Source organism: Plecotus auritus, assembly GCF_963455305.1.
Source record: "Plecotus auritus genome assembly, chromosome: 7".
Classification (NCBI taxonomy): domain Eukaryota; kingdom Metazoa; phylum Chordata; class Mammalia; order Chiroptera; family Vespertilionidae; genus Plecotus; species Plecotus auritus.
Genome location: NC_137774.1, coordinates 13,294,596 through 13,314,068, shown reverse-complemented (window position 1 = coordinate 13,314,068; position 19,473 = coordinate 13,294,596). Strand labels below are relative to the sequence as shown.

The following is a 19,473-nucleotide window of genomic DNA, read 5'->3' as shown; positions in this document are numbered from 1 at the left end:
AAAATCCACTCCTCCAAGTTCTAAAATTACAGGTGCTGGTTAGTGGTTTGGTAGGTACGAATTACAGGTAAGTATTTAAGGCCTCCTCCTCCCAACCTGGATCCTTGGAATCAAGCAGGGAATGAAGCCATCTTTTCCCCAGTGTAATAACCATTGTTCTCCAGTGATCATTCACACAATAACGTCCTAGATAACACTTTCAAATTTTCTACTGTACTAACAAACAGTGTTTCCAAAGAACATGTGTTTTTGGTTTACACCACCGTCCTAGCCAGATGAAGGCAAAAATGCTTTAGGTGCCTTTAAGGCTAAAACAAGTAACTAGAATAGTAATAGGAAAACTTGATGTGATCAAGTAGATATTTCGAATATAGAAAAATACAATGAACAAAGCAGTCCAGTATATTCTTTGCTAAAGAACAGATAAACCACCAATAATATTATGAGGCACTGCATTAAGACAACAAAATGTAAACAACCTGGGTTTACTGATTTTCTATTACTGAATAGTTTATAAACAGTACTTAAGCACCATCTAGTATATTCATTATTTAATTTTTTCTCATTACCACAATGTGATTCTCTCTTTACTCACCCACAAGCCACATACTGCCATTCCTCGATGTTGCAATGCTCAATCCATATAAACTGCCTTCATCAACAAATCTGTTCAGGCACTTCCTAGAGTTCACATCCCAAACGTAAACTTCCCCATCCGCTGAATGAAAGAGCCAAAGAAGATTTGGTTAATTTTGTTTTAAACTTGAACGGCAAGTGAACTAACCGATCTTAGTCCCTCTTGAACAGTACAAGGGACTACAAATGAATACCTACTATAAATAACCTAGATCTACAAAACTGGCCTAAAAATATTTCTTGCATACACTCCCATGTATAAAAAGCTGCATTCTCAATTAGTCATTAATAAATAGTATCTTTAGATTAAAAGTGAAAAATCACAAACTCCTGTCTTGAGTTGAGCTTTTAGAAAAAGCTTCTACATTTCACAGATTACTGGAGCAAATTTGAAAAAAAAAAAAAATTAAAAAAAAAATAAACTACCCACCAGCCCAGGTTTTCTAACATCTATCAACAGGTATTAGAGCACCTAATATGTGAGGCTAAGTGATTTAGATGTCAGACTGATGATAATGTTGAAGATGAAGCAGAGGAAGTGAAGAATGAACTGATCCAGACCACAAGGAATTTATAATTTAATTAAGAAGCTACACAATTTATCTATTACCAAATAATTTAAATAACAGTGAATGCTAAATATAAACAAGCATAAATAGTTTTGAAAAAGGAGAATTTGTACAAGAAAGAATATTAAATCTCAAGAGAACACAAATATTTTCATAACAGAAATAGCCATCTAATTGCCAAAACAAGTTCTTAATTTTTTTCTCATACCTATAGCACTCAGTATTGATGATCACCCTCTTCTCCACAGCCAGTACCAGTTTATTTCTATAATAACCTACAAGCATCTCAAACATGGCTCTTCACTCACCTACTTTAGCTCTTCCTTTTTTATGTATATTGCTCTCAAGTTCACTGTTCTATATACTTTTATCCTCCCCATGGAATTCAATAAATCTCCGTTTCTACTCTTTCCTTAACAAATAAAATCTCCCAGGCTGGCATACAGATTTAGGTTAGGTAGCAGGGAAATATAATTGGAAAATTTTAATAGCATCGTATTTCAAAACTTTGTTTTTCTGCAGGGTAATGGTACAATAAAGAAAGGTGTTTAAAGATTAGCTAGCAATCGACTAAAATGGGAAGAGAAGGGATCAAGGGCAGAAAGGTCACCCAGAGAGAAAGTCTATTAAATGATCACAAGTTGATGACTTAAGGCAAAAGAGGCAACAATGAATACATAAGGAAAAAGAAAAAAACTGGTAAAGTTGAAAAGAGAAAAGGTAAATTCTTTTTTCAATTATCCTTTTATCTCAAAACATTCTTTATATGTAACAATATGATGTCAATCACATAAACTACTTCTTTCAGAAGAGAAAAGGAAGAGGAAAGAGAACAGGGGAGAATAACAAGTAAAATATAGGCAACCCCCACTACCAAGACTCAACTTTTGATTACACCTTCCCTCCTTTTAGGGCCTTTCTTATGGTAAATTTGACCTCCTCCATGGTGACCAAATTTATAAATATTTTACATCCACATCCAATTCATATTCCAAATTTCAGTACTCCTGCCGACTCTCCACCTCTTCTCCCCAACTCTGACTCTCCCAGGGTCCAGGGGCCATTTCACTAGGATTATTACTCTGAACCAGTATTTGTTCCATAGCATAACAAGGACGATAGATACTGCTGACCTTCTTATATTAATTATGCTAAAAAGCCCTGCCGAGACTGCGAGATGCCACTCATGGGCAGAACCACTCAAATGCCCCACCACCATACAGCATGGACTACCCTGAGATTGTGATGGCCCTCAGAATCCTTCAGGAAAGGGAGCAAGAGGCAAAGATGACACTGGACAGTCAGAAAGGCAGAAGAGCAGGAAGCACAAGATTAGAGAACATCGGGGATGATAAAGAGCTGGTCAGTGGTGCTGCAGAAGTACCAGGGAAGAGGAGATCTGAATTGCTTTCAGTCAACAATAAAGAAAATTCCAAACATTATCCAAGTCAATAGGAGCTAAAAGGAAAGGGGTGATGATTCTATGTAACTTTCAAAAAGAAAGACAGTCTTAGAATGACTCATCTTTTAAATAAGGATTTACTTTCCCTCTTTTCCTCCAACACGTTAGTGGTGTATGTTAAATGGTTAGCCCTTCACTATTATTAGTTAGTAAATGAGGCCAGTGGCAACAAAAAATGCATGCTAAAAACAAAACGGATTTGCTTACTAAAACAAGAAAGTCTAAAATCAAACACAGTTTTTGGTTCAACTTGAAATGTAAACACCTTCAAAGCTTCAGAGAAGCTTCTGATTATGTCATTAACTTACCTGAAGAGGCGTACACTTTCTTACTATCTGAAGAGAACGTGGATGCTGCAATCCTTCCATTTACTTTCATGCTACTAATCAATTCTTTAGTCTAAAAGAGTAATAAATATTGCTTATCAAATCATTTTAGGAGGTGCACAGAAGAATCATACTGTGTAGCATAGGAACAACCCAGTTCTCCATTTTGTAGACCTACTCAACGTTGTTTTCCCCTGTACTCCCAAGTTCTCCCCCAACTGCCCACAGCTTCCCCCCAAGTGCCTCTGTGCTCCTCTATTTGAGATGCAGACTTACGGACACCATGAGTTATGGTTCAAGACCATCCCTGCACTAATGTCTTATCCTAGAAGAAGCAACAACTAATAATGCTTCACCTTCATTGACAGCAGATGAAAATATCCAGCAACACCATTTATGAGCAAGAAGGACCCATCTGAGGAGACTTCGAAGTTCCTTACTATCTTCTCTTTCAAACCTTAGAAAGAAAGGGGAACCAATTAAATAAGGATTAATGTGGTTTCCCATTAAGCTATCTTTCATTGACAACTGAGAGTTTCTGATCTTTTACAATATCTAAGTACCTCAAATTAAACAAAACCTAGCCTCGAACACTGAGTAAGTCTGACCCTCCTTCCACTCTCTCTGAAAAGCAATGGAAAAAATCTTCAGGTGAGGATTAACAAAAAAAAAAATTTTTTTTTAAAAAGGATAACTGTATTTTCATCCAAAGCTTACAGTATATTATAGTAGTTATATGTACACATGTATCATTTTGCATTTAACCTCACAAAAAATAGTGATAATTGCTAATATCAGTATTATAATTGCTCTTTACAAATGCTGGACCTTTCAAAATAAAAGTCAGATAAAATTTACAATGTGGTCTAAGGAAAGAAGGCACAATGCTCTAAAGATGTCAAATACAAACCTTTTTATAGATTTGTGAAGATTTTTAGGTCAACTGCTGACAATTGATAGGAAAAGGGATGGCCAATTTCCATAGTATAGTAAGTGGATTTGTGATAGGCAGTTATATAGACATGTGGCCAGGTACAGAAGGTCACTAGGACGGAAAGCCTCGGTGCCTAGCAACAGGCAAAACTGGGAAAACAAGCACCTCGCCTCAGAGTAACCTTTCCTCCCCTAGCATATAGCTGATCATGTGGTTTAGACCCCTTGGCCTTTCATATCACTATCATGTGGCTCGGACTCTCCGCCCTGGCATGTCACTAGTCATGCACAGACACAGACCCCCTTGAAGAAGGAACAAGGGGCTGAAGATGACTCCCAGGCAGACCCTTGCATGACCACTCCCTTAAGCATTAACCCCTAAGGATAACATCGAAGCCTCAGTTTTGTTTCAGCTCCAGGACCAGAAAAGCAGCAAAGCCAGACAAAGATACCATGGCTGACATCAGGACCAGATAAATTGACTAATGACCCTCTGCCCTGGCACCAACCAATCACTGGAGACCACGACCCTAATTAAAACACACCTGGAAAGCTGATGTATATTCTATTGAGATCCTCCCCTGAGATCTCCCAATAAATACCATCGAGACAAGGATCTAGTGCAGCCCTCCCTCCCTCCCTCCTTCCCTCCCTCCCTCCCGGGAGCACACTCAGGCCTTTTCCTTCTTACCGTCTTGCCTCCAGGCGAATTACCTTTACCTTTCTCTCTCCTAAACTGCAAGGGCCCTTCTTTTGCCTCAGTAACTTGTTTCCTGAGCCCATTCCTTCTAGAGCTAACTTCTTCTACCTCTGTGACTTTCTAAATAAACTTTCACATAATTTGGGTCTTGGATCTGAATTCTTTCTTAGCCAGAACTCAAGTACCTAGGTTGTTGAACCAAGGTCGCGTCTGACTCTACCAGTCTACAGATTGTGATTAGTCAATAGATAAGATTATATGTTATTCCTGACAATGGCAGCAGTTAACATTTATTTAGCATTTACCATGTGGCAGGTGCTAATTAAGGAGCTTTAAAAATTTATCTCTTTTGCCCTGACCGGTTTGGCTCAGTGGATAGAGCATCGGCCTGCAGACTGAAAGATCCCAGGTTCGATTCCAGTCAAGGGCATGTACCTTGGTTGTGGACACATCCCCAGTGGGAAGTGTGCAGGAGGCAGCTGACTGATGTTTCTAACTCTCTATCCCTTTCCCTTCCTCTCTGTAAAAAATCAATAAAATATATATTTTAAAAAAATTATCTTTTAATATAATATTTATGGCCCTGAGTTTACAAAAAGGCTCAGAGATTTATCTTACCAAAATGTTTACTATTGAAATGGTGGCTCCCTGACCAACTAATTTGATTCCTAAATTGTCAAATTCTAGTTTGAACTACTAATCTGGGGTTCTTAACCTTTTCTGTGTATTCACCCTTTGGCAAATTGGTGAAGCATATGGTTCTCTTCTCAAAATAAGGGTTGTCCAAGTCATTCATAAATGAAGGAAATGCTACAATTCTGTAGTCTTCACTTTTCAAATCTGCATACATATAAGGCTTGCATATCCTAGTCAGCCATTTCCCCCTTATTCTAATGTCCTTAATTAATTAGATTTTTAAAAATATATGTGTATCTTTTTATTGATTTCAGAGAGGAAGGGAGAGGGAGAGAGAGAAACATCGATGATGAGAGAGAATCATTGATCGCTGCTTCCTGCACACCTCACATGGGCATCAAGCCCACAACCCGGGCATGTGCCCCGACCAGGAATCGAACCTGTGCCCTCCTGGTTCATAGCCACACCAGCTGGGCTAATTAGTTTCTTGGATTACTTAAAGTGTTTTATAATGATGAGACTCAGAATAGTGTTCAATAGCATAATATCACAAAAAATACATTTATCATTACTATTATTGTTAATCCTCACCCAAGGATATTTTTCCATTGATTTTTAGAGAGAGTGGAAGGGAGGGGAAGAAACAGAGAGAGAGAAACATGGATGTGAGAGATACACCGACTGTGCCTTTTGCACGTGCCCCAACCAAGGCTGAGGATTGGACCTGCAACCTAGGTACATGCCCTATCAGAATCGAGCTCATGATCCTCCAGTTCTGTGTGGGTCGGTGCTCTGACCATTGAGCAACACTGGCCAGGGGAGAACCTGCATTTTAACAATATCCCCAGGTGATTTCCATGCACATTAACATTTGAGAAGCACCAGCTTAAAGCATAATTAGGTAAACTAAGAACCTACTTGGAAAGGATCACTAAAGGCATCAGAGAACATAGGAAAGAAAAAATCTGAGAATAAACATCATAAATGTTTCTAAAGTTGGCCTTACTCACTTTTTTTAAAATAAATCTTTATTGTTCAGATTATTACAATTGTTCCTCTTTTTTCCCCCATAGCTCCCCTCCACCTGGTTCCCACCCCACCCTCTGCCCTTACCTCCCCTCACTGTCCTCATCCATAGATGTATGATTTTTGTCTAGTCTCTTCCCACACCCCCCACACTCCTTTCCCCCTGAGAATTGTCAGTCCACTCCCTTTCTATGCCCAATTCTATTATATTCACCAGTTTATTCTGTTCATCCGATTTTTGATTCACTTGATTTTTAGATTCACTTGTTGATAGACCTTACTCACTTTAAACACTAGCAGAAAACAGGCTGGACAGAGGTACCCCATCCTTCACAGCCCCCCACACAGGCAGTTTAACAGGGAGACTGGCAGTGAGCTGCAGCATAAGCCAACACTGCCTCCAGGACTTATGTTAACCCAGCCAAGCTTACTGCAAGAGCTTTGGTTCCCAAAGGGTTCCTGAAGGTGCCACTGTATTTTGTGGTGATGGGTCGGGAAACACAGGGGAAGAATGGGTAAGGTAGAGGAAACAAATTTACATCTGATAAAAAGTTTAATGTTTAAGCAGCTCATGCCTTAAAATACATTCCAACCTCTAAAAGCAGTACTTTATTTCCTTTAAATGTAAACCAAAATTCTATTACAACAAACACTAGAACTAGAGGGTGTCAAAATTTCCTGAAGAGCAGAGAGGTGAAATAATTTGTCCAACAAAGTGAAACACACATCCTCTACCTTCCAGGCTCATGCTCTTTCCTCTGCATTAATTGCTAATTTTACAGACAAGTATTTGCAACTGCTTTTCTGGTCTAGGGGGATATATATTTCCAAATTATGATTTTCCCATAGTAAGTGCTCAATGCAAAGCCAGTTCACCGTTTTCATTCAAACATATTATTTCAACAATGCAATGACATTTTCTAAACAATACTATAACTAAAGAAACTTATTTTTAAGAATCCTATAGAGAAGGAACATTTGAGATCTTGCTCCCCGGCATAAGTCACCAGTTTGGCTCAAATAAATGCGTATAAAAATGCTCTTAAAATTATGAGGAGGAAACTAAGTGGCTGTAAATACTGTTAAATGCACTCAGCTATGGGCTGGGGAGTGGGGGGAGGAGCAGCTATGTGTTCAACAGAAACCTTACCTCTCACTTGATGCACTGGAATTAACTTCCCAGCCAGCATGTCATAGACATAAAGCACCTTGCTGTGGGTACTGGTGGCTAAAACCTCTTCTCCATTAGCACTAAAACGAGCCTTAAAGATCGGAAACTTTTCCAAATAGATGCTCTGAATTTTAGGATTTGTTTTCCCATCAACCTATAAAGAAGTACAAAATATTCCTTTTGGTTATTTCCATAGACCCTGTATCCTGGTAGCAAACTTTTCACTCCAAGTCTTCATTTAAAAATGCAATAACATACCTGAAATAGTGATACAGAGTTATCTAGTGCAGCAACCATCACCACCTGAGCGCAAGGATGGAACTGCACAGACGAGATCCGAGCAGTCGTAGGACGTTCAGCATTGGCATGTAGGCAGTTCTTCATCTGTGGAAAAATAAAGCGGGAATTTTATCAACTCAAAGGGGTTGACATTATTTTCTTTAGAGCATGAAGGAATGACATTATAAAATGGTTTATTTGCAGAACAAAGCCCGCTGGAACGGTACCAAAAGACCACAGCTCTGCTACCAACGAGCAGGTCATTTTACCATACAATAACCCATTTTTACTATCTACCAAATGAGGATTGGATCGTTAAGCTCGCGGAGCACCAGGATACAGTCGTTTCTCCAAATACACCCTATTGGCTTGGTTTGTTTTTTTAAATCTTCACCTGAAGACATGTTTTTATTGATTTTTGAGAAAGAGGAAGGGGAGAAACATCAGTGTGAGAGAGAAACATTGATTGGTTTCCTCCCATACGCGCCCCCACGGGGCACTGAACCTGCAACCTAGGTATGTGCCCTGTCCAGGAATCGAACCCGCAACCTTTTGGGATGCACCCTATTTGGGTTAGAAGACTGACTTCCAGGGAAATTTTACTGAGAACTATCCGGCATCTTTGCATTCATGGCACAAAATAAGAGGTTCTATGATTAGCATGAAGTACTTATGTTCTGCAGGTGTGTGGTTGTTAAAGTAATGATGATCTCATGCATCATTCCAACTATTTTCAGTTATTTCTTTGTTTTTATAGGGTTTTCCTTCCGTATTAAAAATTTAATTACATAAAAAACAAGGTATTATGTGTATGCTTTGTAACCACTGAAGTTAAATTTTTATGGTGACTCCATTTTCAATGGAAGTGCATTCACCGTATGAGGAGCTCAAAGAATTGTCTTAAGGTGGGGGGAGACAGAATCACGCTTTTTCCTAGTAATTTACCGTAATAGGGTCCCCTTCCCCATCCAAATACACATGCCACCGTTTTATAGTGGGGAAAAATATCCATGTCAAAGAGACATCTGTCCATGTGACAGATCTATCCATATTTAACTGAAGCACGGTGCTGGGTAGGCACTTGGTTACTGCAATGAACAAGCTAAACACAGTGATGCGTTAGAAAGCAATGAGTGTAGACCAGTTTAGACACAGTGGCCAGGAGGACCTTTCTGAAGTGTCCTTTGAGCAGAAGGGTAATAACGGTTGGCCATTAGCAGTGTCTGAAGAACAGACAGGCAGAAAGAAGAGCAAGAGCACAAGTTCTAGGCAAGAAGGGACTCAGCTCATTCAAGAAACAGGAAGAAGGCCTGCATGGCTTGACTAGGAAATACGGGGGAAAGGTCTGAGATGAAGTTTTGGATGTAGGCAGAAGCCAGACCATGAAGGGCAGCGTAGACCATGAAAAGGAATATAGGAGTTTTCAAAACGCAATGAAAAGTGACATAATGCTTCATTTTAAAAATCTCTCTCCGGCAACTATATGAAGAGTAGTTCCGGAGGAAGTGAAGTGGACGTGGGGAACTAGTTACAAAGCTACTGCACAGTACCCGGGGTGACAGAAGACAGCAGCATGAACTAGGCTGGTGCCAAGAGAAATAAAGAGAAATGCAAGAGGAGAAATCAAATAGGATGGATTCCTAAAAGATTGCTAGGGACATCATTTAATTTTCTTGATCATTTTTGTAACAGATGAAAAACTAGCATAAGTATTTACCAAGGCAAAATGACAGCAAACACATTTAGTCCCACAGATAAAAGGAATCCATACAGTTGTAACTGGGAAGCATACTGAATTTCAGAGGTAATTAGCTGGGGAGGCCCAACTTCACTGACTCTCACCTTTAAGATTCCTTTAGGAAGAGAAGTCGATGTGGATATGAAATTCCCAGTCCTTTGCAACAAATCATCTTCATCCTCTTCACTTTCATCTAAGTCAAACAAACCCACAAGGCTGATCTTTAGAGTAATTGAGAGGAGCATTACCTACCCCAGATGTCTATAGTTGAAACCTCAACTCCCTGCTCAGCCTCCCAACCTTAACTACTTTATTTAAGCTGCAATTGGTAAAAGTAAAACAGCAAAATAAATTTGAAATAGAGGAAAAGAATGACAGAGATCAATATATATAATCAAAATCAAGCCTAACGCTAGAATGAAAGACACACATTCACAGACAGTGACTAGAACAAGATGAAATTAAGTTGAAATAAAGTCAGCATTTAATTTGAAAAGAATTCACATTGAGTTCTTTAGCAATAGGATGGACAGCAGAGCTAGCTTAACAACTCGGGTGAAAAAGAACTAGAACTGAAAGACCAATGTCAGCAAACTGTGTATCAGAACTTCAAAGAGAGCTAAGAGCACCCTGCTGTGGCTCAGTGGTTGAGCATTGACCGCTAAACCAGGAGGTCACAGTTCAATTCCCAGTCAGGGCACATGCTTAGGTTGCGGGCTGTCCCCGGGGAGGGGGCGGGGGTGTGTGTGGGAGGCGGCTGATGGATGATCCTCTCTCATTATTGATGCTTCTCTCTCTCTCCTCTCTCTCTCTCTCTCTCTCTCTCTCTCTCCCCCCCTCTCCCTTCATCTCTGAAATCAATAAAAATATGTATTAAAAAAACGGGGAAGAAAGAGTACAACACTATGTGATATATTTAAGCAGAGGCTGAATTATCATCTAACAGATGTTGTAGAAAAGGTTCTTGCAGTGGATAAAGTACGCTACAACACTAAGATTCCCTCAGCCTCTACAAGTATCTGGCTGGAAACCAGAAGATACACTTCGATTTAATAACAGGTTGAGTTTTCCAACAGCATTATATAAAACAAGTAGCTCCTTTGTATGGGGGCTCCCTGTACTTTCGTACTATGAGGACTGACGGGTGTGGTGAAGGTGTACTTTCCTACCATGAGGACTGACAGGAGGAGGAAGGGAGGAGAAGTGGTGGTGGTAATCAAACAGAAACTCATCAGATATCAAGGATGCTAAGGAAGGACTCCTGCATTATGTGGGAGGACTTATCTGGGACTCCCTAAAGGATTTCAAAGGTCAATTCCAAGTATAAAATTTATAACTCCAAGCACGTAAGTCAGATCTTGGCTTAGCCATTCATAGTTATATCTAAACTCAAGGATCTAAAAAGCAGAAAACAGTTATGGCACAAACCAAACTTAAAACCTGGAACTGAAAAGTAAGTTTTTATAAAGTGACTGATCATCTGGGCTTGACCTGACATGTGCTCCTTAGGCAGACACCCCATTTCCTACTGGTCAGCTAAATTAGTTACCAAAGTCTTCAGAAGGGACTATGAATCAAGAAGTAACAGTACTACTCATTTTTCCTTAATCCTATGCCATAATGCAACACAGTTCTGTTGAGGAAAAAAATCATAAAATCCACCCATTATGACTTTACAGTGGAGAATATGTTGTTAAGTAAGCCTTACGTTACTGCAAAAGGGCTTCCCTCAGAGAAATGGTAGACTTCAAAACCAGATATTAAAAAAAAGAGAGAGATTTGAAACACCAGATTTTATTGTTTGTTGTTTTTTTAAAATATGGAACGCTTCAGGAATTTGTGTGTCATCCTTGCACAGGGGCCATGCAATCCTCTCTGTATTGTTCCAATTTTAATATATGTGCTGCCGAAGCGAGCACAAAACACCAGGTTTTAATGAGCCTCATGAGAAAGCTCAAATAACAACAGAACAGGAATAGAACTTCTTTACTAACAAACAAAGGTATCATCAACACTTACCATCTGAAGATGTTTTCCGCTTATTAGTGTCTACCCAGGCAGGTACTCCCCCCATGGCATGCTGAAATCTAAGCAAAAACATGAAAAATTTGTATGGTAACCACTGTATGTTCATAGAGCATGATACATTTAAAGAATATAGGTTAGACCATCCTTGAGAACATGTTTATATTCTCTTCTAAAGAAGTTATTACCTTTAAGAACAAAAGGGCTACACACACAAAATAGTCCCAATGAACTTACTTTGGAAACTTTCATGAACCTCTATCTAAACTAGTCCTGGATACAGGACACCTGGATACATATTTGTTAATTATTTACATCTAGTTATATGGATGTCTTATTTGCTCATTTCAACACATCCGAGATCTTGGGACTCATCCCAGATGGTGAGTCCTACCTACCATCACCAGGATTTTCCCTTGAAGGAATTTTTTAAAAACCCTGGCGCAGAGAAAAAGATCAGACCTGAAAGAGGCTGAGACAACTAGAATTGGAGGGGCAGTAGACTGTAGATGAGAAAGAGCTCCAGAAACCTGCACAGAAGTTGGCAGACACTTTTGCTGAATACTAAGCTGCACACTCATGGGATGAAAACTCCATGAGGTGAGGCCAACAACTTCTGAGGAGCTGTAAGGTGCACAATGCCAAAGCTCAGACACTGGAGTTCCAACCAATTAGAGAAGGCCCTTACTGAACACTGGGCATTCAGTAAGAGATGCCAGAAAGGGCATACCTTAGTAATGGAGCTAAACCAGCCTAGAGTATACTACTCTAGAACAAAGCTAGAAAGAAACCTTTTAAAGGATCAAACTGATCTCTGAGCCAATTAACAGCCCACCAAGACCAAGTTTAATAGTCATTAAAAGCAAAAAAAAACACACACAACAGCGCGGCAGGTGTGGCTCAGTGGCCGAGTGCCAACCCATGCACCAAGAGGTCACCAGGTCCATTCCTGGTCAGGGTTGCAGGCTCGATCCCCAGCAGGGGGGTATGCAAGAGGCAGCCAATAGATGTTGATGTTTCTCATCAATGTTTCTATCTATATCTCTCCCTCTCCCTCTTTCTCTAAAATCAATACAATTTTTTTAAAGCAAAAAACAAAATCCAGACACTGAAGTTAACACACACTTCTCAGAATCCAAAATTACTAGACATGCATAGAAGCAGAAAAATGTGACCCATAACCAGAAGAAAAGTTAGTCAATAGAAACAGAGCAAGAATGACAGACATAACAGGATTAGCACACTAGGACTTTAAAATAGCTAATACAAAAATACTCAAGTATTTAAAGGAAGTTTAACATAACAAAAGGGAAATAGAAACTAAACAAAACACAACAAGGTCTCAAGCTGAAAAGATCTTCTAAAGCTGAAAAAAGTACAAAAATAAATAATAATAAAGCTGAAATAATATAACACCTGAAATAACAGATTCACTAAATGGGCTTAACAGATTCAAGAGTACATACTGTATATGTCATTGATGACACTCTGGAAAAAAAACAAATCTATAAGGACAGAAAATATCAGTGATGACACTCTGGAAAAAAAACAAATCTATAAGGACAGAAAATATCAGGGACTAGAGGGGTTAGAAGTTGAGGCGAGAGGGTAGATTACAAAGGGTAGTATAAGAGAACTTTTGGGGGTGATGGCAATGGTCTATATTTTTATTCCTTATCTTAATTATTGTGGTGCTTACATGAGTATGTGTTTAACAAAATTCATAAAGATACTTTGAAAGAGTGAATTTCACTTCAATAAACCTACTTTTTAAAAAAGTAATAATGCAATAAACGTCTAGAAATGCTTTTAAATGTCAGTACAAACAAAAATATTTTTAACATTTTTCAATATTTTCAAATTTTGCCCTTGCCGCGTGGTTCAGTTGGTTGGACTGTCGGGCCATACACACACACACACACACACACACACACACACACACACACAAAAGATATGCAAGTTTCGCCCTGACTGGTTTGGCTCAGTGGATAGAGTGTCAGCCTGGGGACTGAGGCGTCCCGGGTTCGATTCCAGTCAAGGGCATGTGCCTTGGTTGCGGGCACATCCCCAGTGGGGGGTGTGGAGGCAGCTGATCGATGTTTCTCTCTCATTGATGTTTCTAGCTCTCTCTCCCTCTCCCTTCCTCTCTGTAAAAAATCAATAAAATATATTTAAAAAAAAAAAAAAGATATGCAAGTTTGAACTGGAAGAATTAATATGAAATCATTATGTTAAAATAGACACACATTTCCTAGCTCTGTTCAACTAAAAGAGCTTGGAAAGTGTGAAAAAGAGATGGCTTATCATATACAAATGAACAAGCAGGTAAGCAACATTATCACTGACTATGATATCTGGGTGATGGGATTACAAGATTTTTCCAAAATCTTTTTGAACTTGTATTTCATCTTCCCTCAAAATACTAAAATTTAATCATGTCTTCCAATAGCAATGCTCCTACTGTTTCAAAATGGAAATCATATTACCCAAGAAGCTATTACAACGAATCAAAATAAACTACTGGTTATAAAGACCTCCTCTTTAAGTCATATGAAAAAGGATACTTACTCTTCCTTAAGTCTCTTTTGAAGCTCATTTTTTGAAAGTTTATTTTCACTGGCATTTTTCATCATATCTTTCCGAAAACGATTGTTCATCATGTCAACCCTATAAAAAACAGAACAGCATGGTTTAACTGACTTTTAAAGAACTAATATAAAAAACAACTATTGTCTTTAATAGTTTGAGAAAACTACTAGTTATTTAATTGAAGAATATAGGTCAAGACTTGTAAGATATGGAACATCTGAGACGCACATTCTCTATTTTCCCCCAAAAAAACAAAAAGAAGTCTCCAATATTTTAGATTATACAATTTACCCTTTGAATAGCTAATATTTCAAATACATAATGACTTTACACACAGCTTATGCCATTCACCTAAATAAAATCCAGATAAAATAAAAAATTAAATTTTTTAAAAAACTTAAAATACTATGAAGGAAAAATATAGGCACCCATTTCTCTCTCTCTAGTGGACTTTTTACTTTTTAACAACAAAAAAAGAAGAAAAAGATCTCTAGACTTAACTATATAAAAATTTAAATATTCTATCAGACATTTTAAAAAGCATTAAAAGGCAAACAGAAAGCTCGGAGAAAAACCTACAATAAATTTGACATATAAAGGTTTGAAATTCTCAACATGTAAGGAGCTGATATAGCAAGATCATTAAGAAACAATCTCATCTGCCATTTGTGACAACATGAATGAACCTGGAGACATTATGCTAAGAAAAATAAGACAGAGCCTGGCGGTGTTGCTCTATGGTTGAGTGTCGACCTATGAAACAGAACATCACATTTCAAGTCCCTGACAGGGCAAATGCCTGGGTTGTGGGCTCAATCCCCAGCGTGAGGCATGCAGGAGGCAGCGGATCAATGATTCTCTCTTGATGTTTCTCTCTCTCTGTCCCCCTTTCCCTTCCTCTCTGAAAGCAATAAAAATATATTTAGAGGAAAACACAAGACAAAAAAATACTGATTGATCTCTTTATATATGGAATCTAAAAAGGCAGACCACATAGAAGCAGAAAGTAAATGGTAGTTATCAGGGATGGGGAGGTGAGGAAAATGGGGGAGATGGTCAAAACTGTAATTATATAGGATGAATGTCTAGAGAGCTAATGTACAGCATAATGACTACACTTAATATTACTGAACTGTATAGTGGAAATTTACTGAGAGGGTAGATTTCAGGGACTCTCACCACACACAAAAAAAATGGAAACTATGAGGAGAAGGATATGTTAATTAGTTTGACTAGCAATCATTTTACTACAAAATATCATGTTGTACCCTAAATACATATAATTTCTACTAAATAAAGTCTCTACAGTAAACAAATAAAACAAAGATATAATAGAGGGTATTTTAAGAAACACCAATGAAAAATGTTTTCTCAGCACTAAGTATATATTTTCCACCCATTAAACTGACAAAGTCTGAAAAAAGCATTGCTCGTAAGAACGAAATGCAATGGGCACCTTTTAATGGGACGATAAATTGGTAGAACCTCATGCTCAGTCTAACAGTACTAGAGGCCTGGTGCACGAAATTTGTGCACTCGGGGTAGAGGGTGTGTGGGGAGGTCCCTCAGCCCGGCCTGCACCCACTTGTAGTCCAGGAGCCCTCAGGGGATGTCCAACTGTCGGCTTAGGCCCGTTCCCTCAAGGAGCGGGCCTAAGCCATCAGTCGGACATCCTTAGTGCTGCTGCAGAGGCAGGAGAGGCTCCCACCACCGCCACTGTGCTCGCCAGCTGTGAGCCCGGCTTCTGGCTGAGCAGCACTCTCGCTGTGGGAGCACACTGACCACCAGAGGGCAGCTCCTGCATTGAGCATCTGCCCCCTGGTGGTCAGTGTGCATCATAGCAACCAGTCATTCCGCCATCGGGCGGAAACTGGCTCTCAGACATCCCCCAAGGTGTCCCAGATTGCAAGAGAGCGCAGGCTAAGGGACCCCACCAGTGCATGATCAGGCCAGGGAGGGATGTGGGAGGTTGGCCAGTCAGGGATGGACTGCGAGAGGGCTCCAGGGTGTATCTGGCCCATCTCGCTCAGTCCCAATTCGCGGGACCCCAGCAGCAAGCTAACCTGGTGGTCAGTGCACGTCATAGCGACTGGTTGACCGGTCGACTGCCCCCCTGGTGGTCAGTGCACATCATATAGAGCAGTTGAGAGGCCTTAGCATATCATTAGCATATTATGCTTTGATTGAACGGCCGACTGGACACTTAGCATATTAGGCTTTTATTATACAGGATTCATCAAGAGCCTTAAAAAACGCCCGTGCTTTTTAAGTAATTCTACTGTAAATAATCTTTCTTAAGTAATTTAAAAAGTGAGTCAATGTTTATGCACAAATGTATATCTCAACATTAATTTTTTTAAAGGGGGGAAAAACTATCCATCCATTAAGATCTATGGAAATTATGGTAAATTCATACAATGGAATACAACCCTTTTTCAAGTGGGGAAAAATACTTGCAAGTGTCATTTTCACCTACCATAGTACATATTGTGTATATAGATTATTTAGTCTTTTCTCAGTTTTAGGCATTGTGCTAAGAGCTCTACCTATACTATTTCATTAAACCTCAAAAGCCTTCTGTATAGTTACTATCATTATCTCCATTTTACAAACGAGAAAAGATAGTTCCAAACTTGCCCAATGATCAGTTAGGAACTGGCCAAATAAGGAGGCAAAATCAGGTGTAGACAGAAAAGAAGAGAAAGGGAGGGTAGTATGCCAACATGTTAACCTCGGTGGCAAGATTATGAATGACCTTTTCTTTCCTATACTTTCTAGTATTTTTCAAATCTTCACACAATCACATATTCGTAAAAAGAACTTTTTTCAAACCTGCAATATAACTTTTAAAGTATTCAGAGAGATTCCGGAAGAAAACATTTGGCAACTTACATTTCCTCATCTTCATCTTCTTCATCCACCCAAACTGGCTTCTTTTGAGGTGGAAAATTATCTTTTGCTTCATTCTCCACTTCTGAGTCACTTGAGTCTTCCTGTACTTGAACCTAGAGAAGAAAAAATACCCTCAAGCACTAAGTTTTTCATGTCCCCAGGGAAAGACACATACACCTTGAAGTTAGATGGCTTGTAGAATGTTTTGCTTTTACAGCCCCCTGATAAGATAGTAAAACAGGATGTTATCACAGCAAATGCTGGAGGAAAAAATAGAAAATGAGGAAATTAGAGAACGGTACCACACACTGGACAGGCGAGGTAAGATGGAACAGTCAAGGAGAGAACATCAACATGCTCAAAGGAAAAGACCAAGCAAGACAAGAACAAGATGAAGAAAGGAGCAGGAAAAATCCCAAAACTACAGAAATTCCGGGACCAGAAGCAGACTAGCATCAAAGATAAAATAACATGACTGGATGTCACAGTTAGTTCGTATTTCATATTCTTAGACATACCTCTTCTCCATTTTTTCTGTCATTCCTGACCCCCTACCTTTTTAAGAAATGTTATACTGTACTATCAAGTCTAAATCTAGACCACACAGGACCTTCTGAAGTGAGCTTGAGCTTTCCCCAAACCACAGGGTAGAAATAAACAAATTATTTCTACTGGCTATTACCCACCTACGACCCTTCAAAGCCCCATAAATCCAATAAATCCCACCTCACATAGACAGTTTCTTTTCCTGACTAGGAAACAGTCACACGGTTCAGCATTTTTCCAATAGTAGTTCTCTATCTCCCTACTAGATTTCTGCAGCTTCTCCCATAGGCACCCAAAGGAGTTTTGACAATCAGCTGTTACTTGCTGGTTTATTTGGCAAACTGCAATCATCAGTGAGGTCCTGCCTGGCCACCCTTCTCTACGCACAGTTATCTCCCTTTTCCCGAATGCTTTTTTTCTTCTTCTCTTCAGCACTTGTCATTGAGAATTTTACAGTATTTCTCTCCTTTATCTTATGCCTCTGCCACAGTACGTAAGCTCCAGGAGGGCAAGGATTTTTGTCAATGTTTTCCCATTGCTGTTTCTCCGCCGGTGCCCAGAACAATGTCTGGGACTCATTATCTTCGAGTAAAAAGCCACATATATAATAAAGGAGATGATTTTTTTAAGTGTGCAAAAACAGGGTTTTCATTGCCAGGAAAAAATATCCGGCACCTAATAGGCTCCCAAATATTTGCTGAATAGCCGAATACGTAATCATTCTCAAAGTTAGAGAAAAATCATTTGGAGAAATGTTAGAACGCAGATTCCCAGGCCCGTGCCCACGAATTCTAATTCCACAAACCAAGTGGAATTCCGGAATCACCGGAAGGTATAGACAGGCGATCGGACGACCCCGAGGGAGGAACCCTGAGTATGAGGATACGCGCGGGGCTGAACCACGAAAGATGCTCCTGACTACAGTCCGCTAAACAAATAGGTGTTGAGCGCCTGGTGGATACCAGGCGCTACAGCTCCCAAGCTGGCGGGGAGGGCGCGGTCTCCGCCCTCCCGAGACCTTCCGCCAGGCCCCCCTCGGCGCCCGCGTTCTCCCGCTCCCTCCCACCTGGGTCTCCCCGGCGCCGCAGGTCGCCCAGGCTCCGCCTCCGGAGGTTCGCCGCCCACCGCGCGCCCCGCCCGAGCGCGCCCAGCCCGCGCGCCGCGGCCTCTCTCACCCGCGGGCCTTGCAAACGCCGCAGCAGCGCGTCCTCGTTGTCCGCAACGTCGCCGAAAACCAGCTCCTCCAGGCAGCGCTCCACGGCCGGCTTGTCCTCCTCCAGCGTCAGGCGGTTCAGCTCCCGGAGCCGGCTCTCCTCCGCCGCCGCGATCGTGATCGCAGCGGCCGCTGCTCTCGGCCCGGCCGGCGGTTTCCGCTGGGATGAATAAGCAGCCTTTCGGGGCGGCCCGCCCGGCCCCGCTCCGGCTTTCCTGTCCGGCTTCATTCGGATCTTCCGGTTCGGCCTCGATCCGGTTCTCCGCTCCGGTTTCGTTCGGCTCCTCCGTTCGGGTGGCATCGTTGGGTTGGAGAAGAAACGCAGCCGCTCACGTGGAACCTCAGTGCGCGTGCGCCGAGGCACGGAGCTGTCCGCGGCGGCCGAGGCCCCCGGGGGCGGAAGGGGCATGCGCAGCCGGCTAGCACGTGATCACCACTCTCGCCCGACGTAACGCCCACTCCCCGCACGAGCCCCTCCCGTGTGGGAGTTCCTCGGGGAGGAACAATCTTCCGGGTGGAGGGGGAGGCGGCGTGACTGGAGTGGAAAATTTTTTCCGACACAGCTTAGCAGTGGCAACTGATTGAAAGGAGCACGAGAAAGCCAGATTATAAACTCAGATGACTGAATGAAACTTTTCCTCTTTCTCCTGACTTTTTAACCACTCCACTTAACGCGAGCCCCTGTTGTATTTTCCACCCCTCCGTCTTGGTACGGCCCTTGGAGTACGGAGC

At 40.8% G+C, this 19,473-nt stretch overlaps 1 protein-coding gene across 1 annotated transcript; it reads right to left on the bottom strand.

Annotated features, from left to right (window-relative positions):
• Positions 1-254: 254 nt before the first annotated feature.
• UTP18 (UTP18 small subunit processome component) lies at positions 255-19,121 on the bottom strand (the record flags this gene model as incomplete). The annotated part of the gene is given in 12 exon segments (XM_080681163.1): positions 255-267; positions 596-611; positions 614-718; positions 2,976-3,066; positions 3,350-3,450; positions 7,439-7,613; positions 7,718-7,843; positions 9,581-9,669; positions 11,496-11,563; positions 14,070-14,168; positions 16,983-17,095; positions 18,704-19,121. Coding segments are annotated over 12 exon segments (1,335 nt in total). The 5' UTR covers positions 19,043-19,121.
• Between the last annotated feature and the right edge of the window lie 352 nt (positions 19,122-19,473).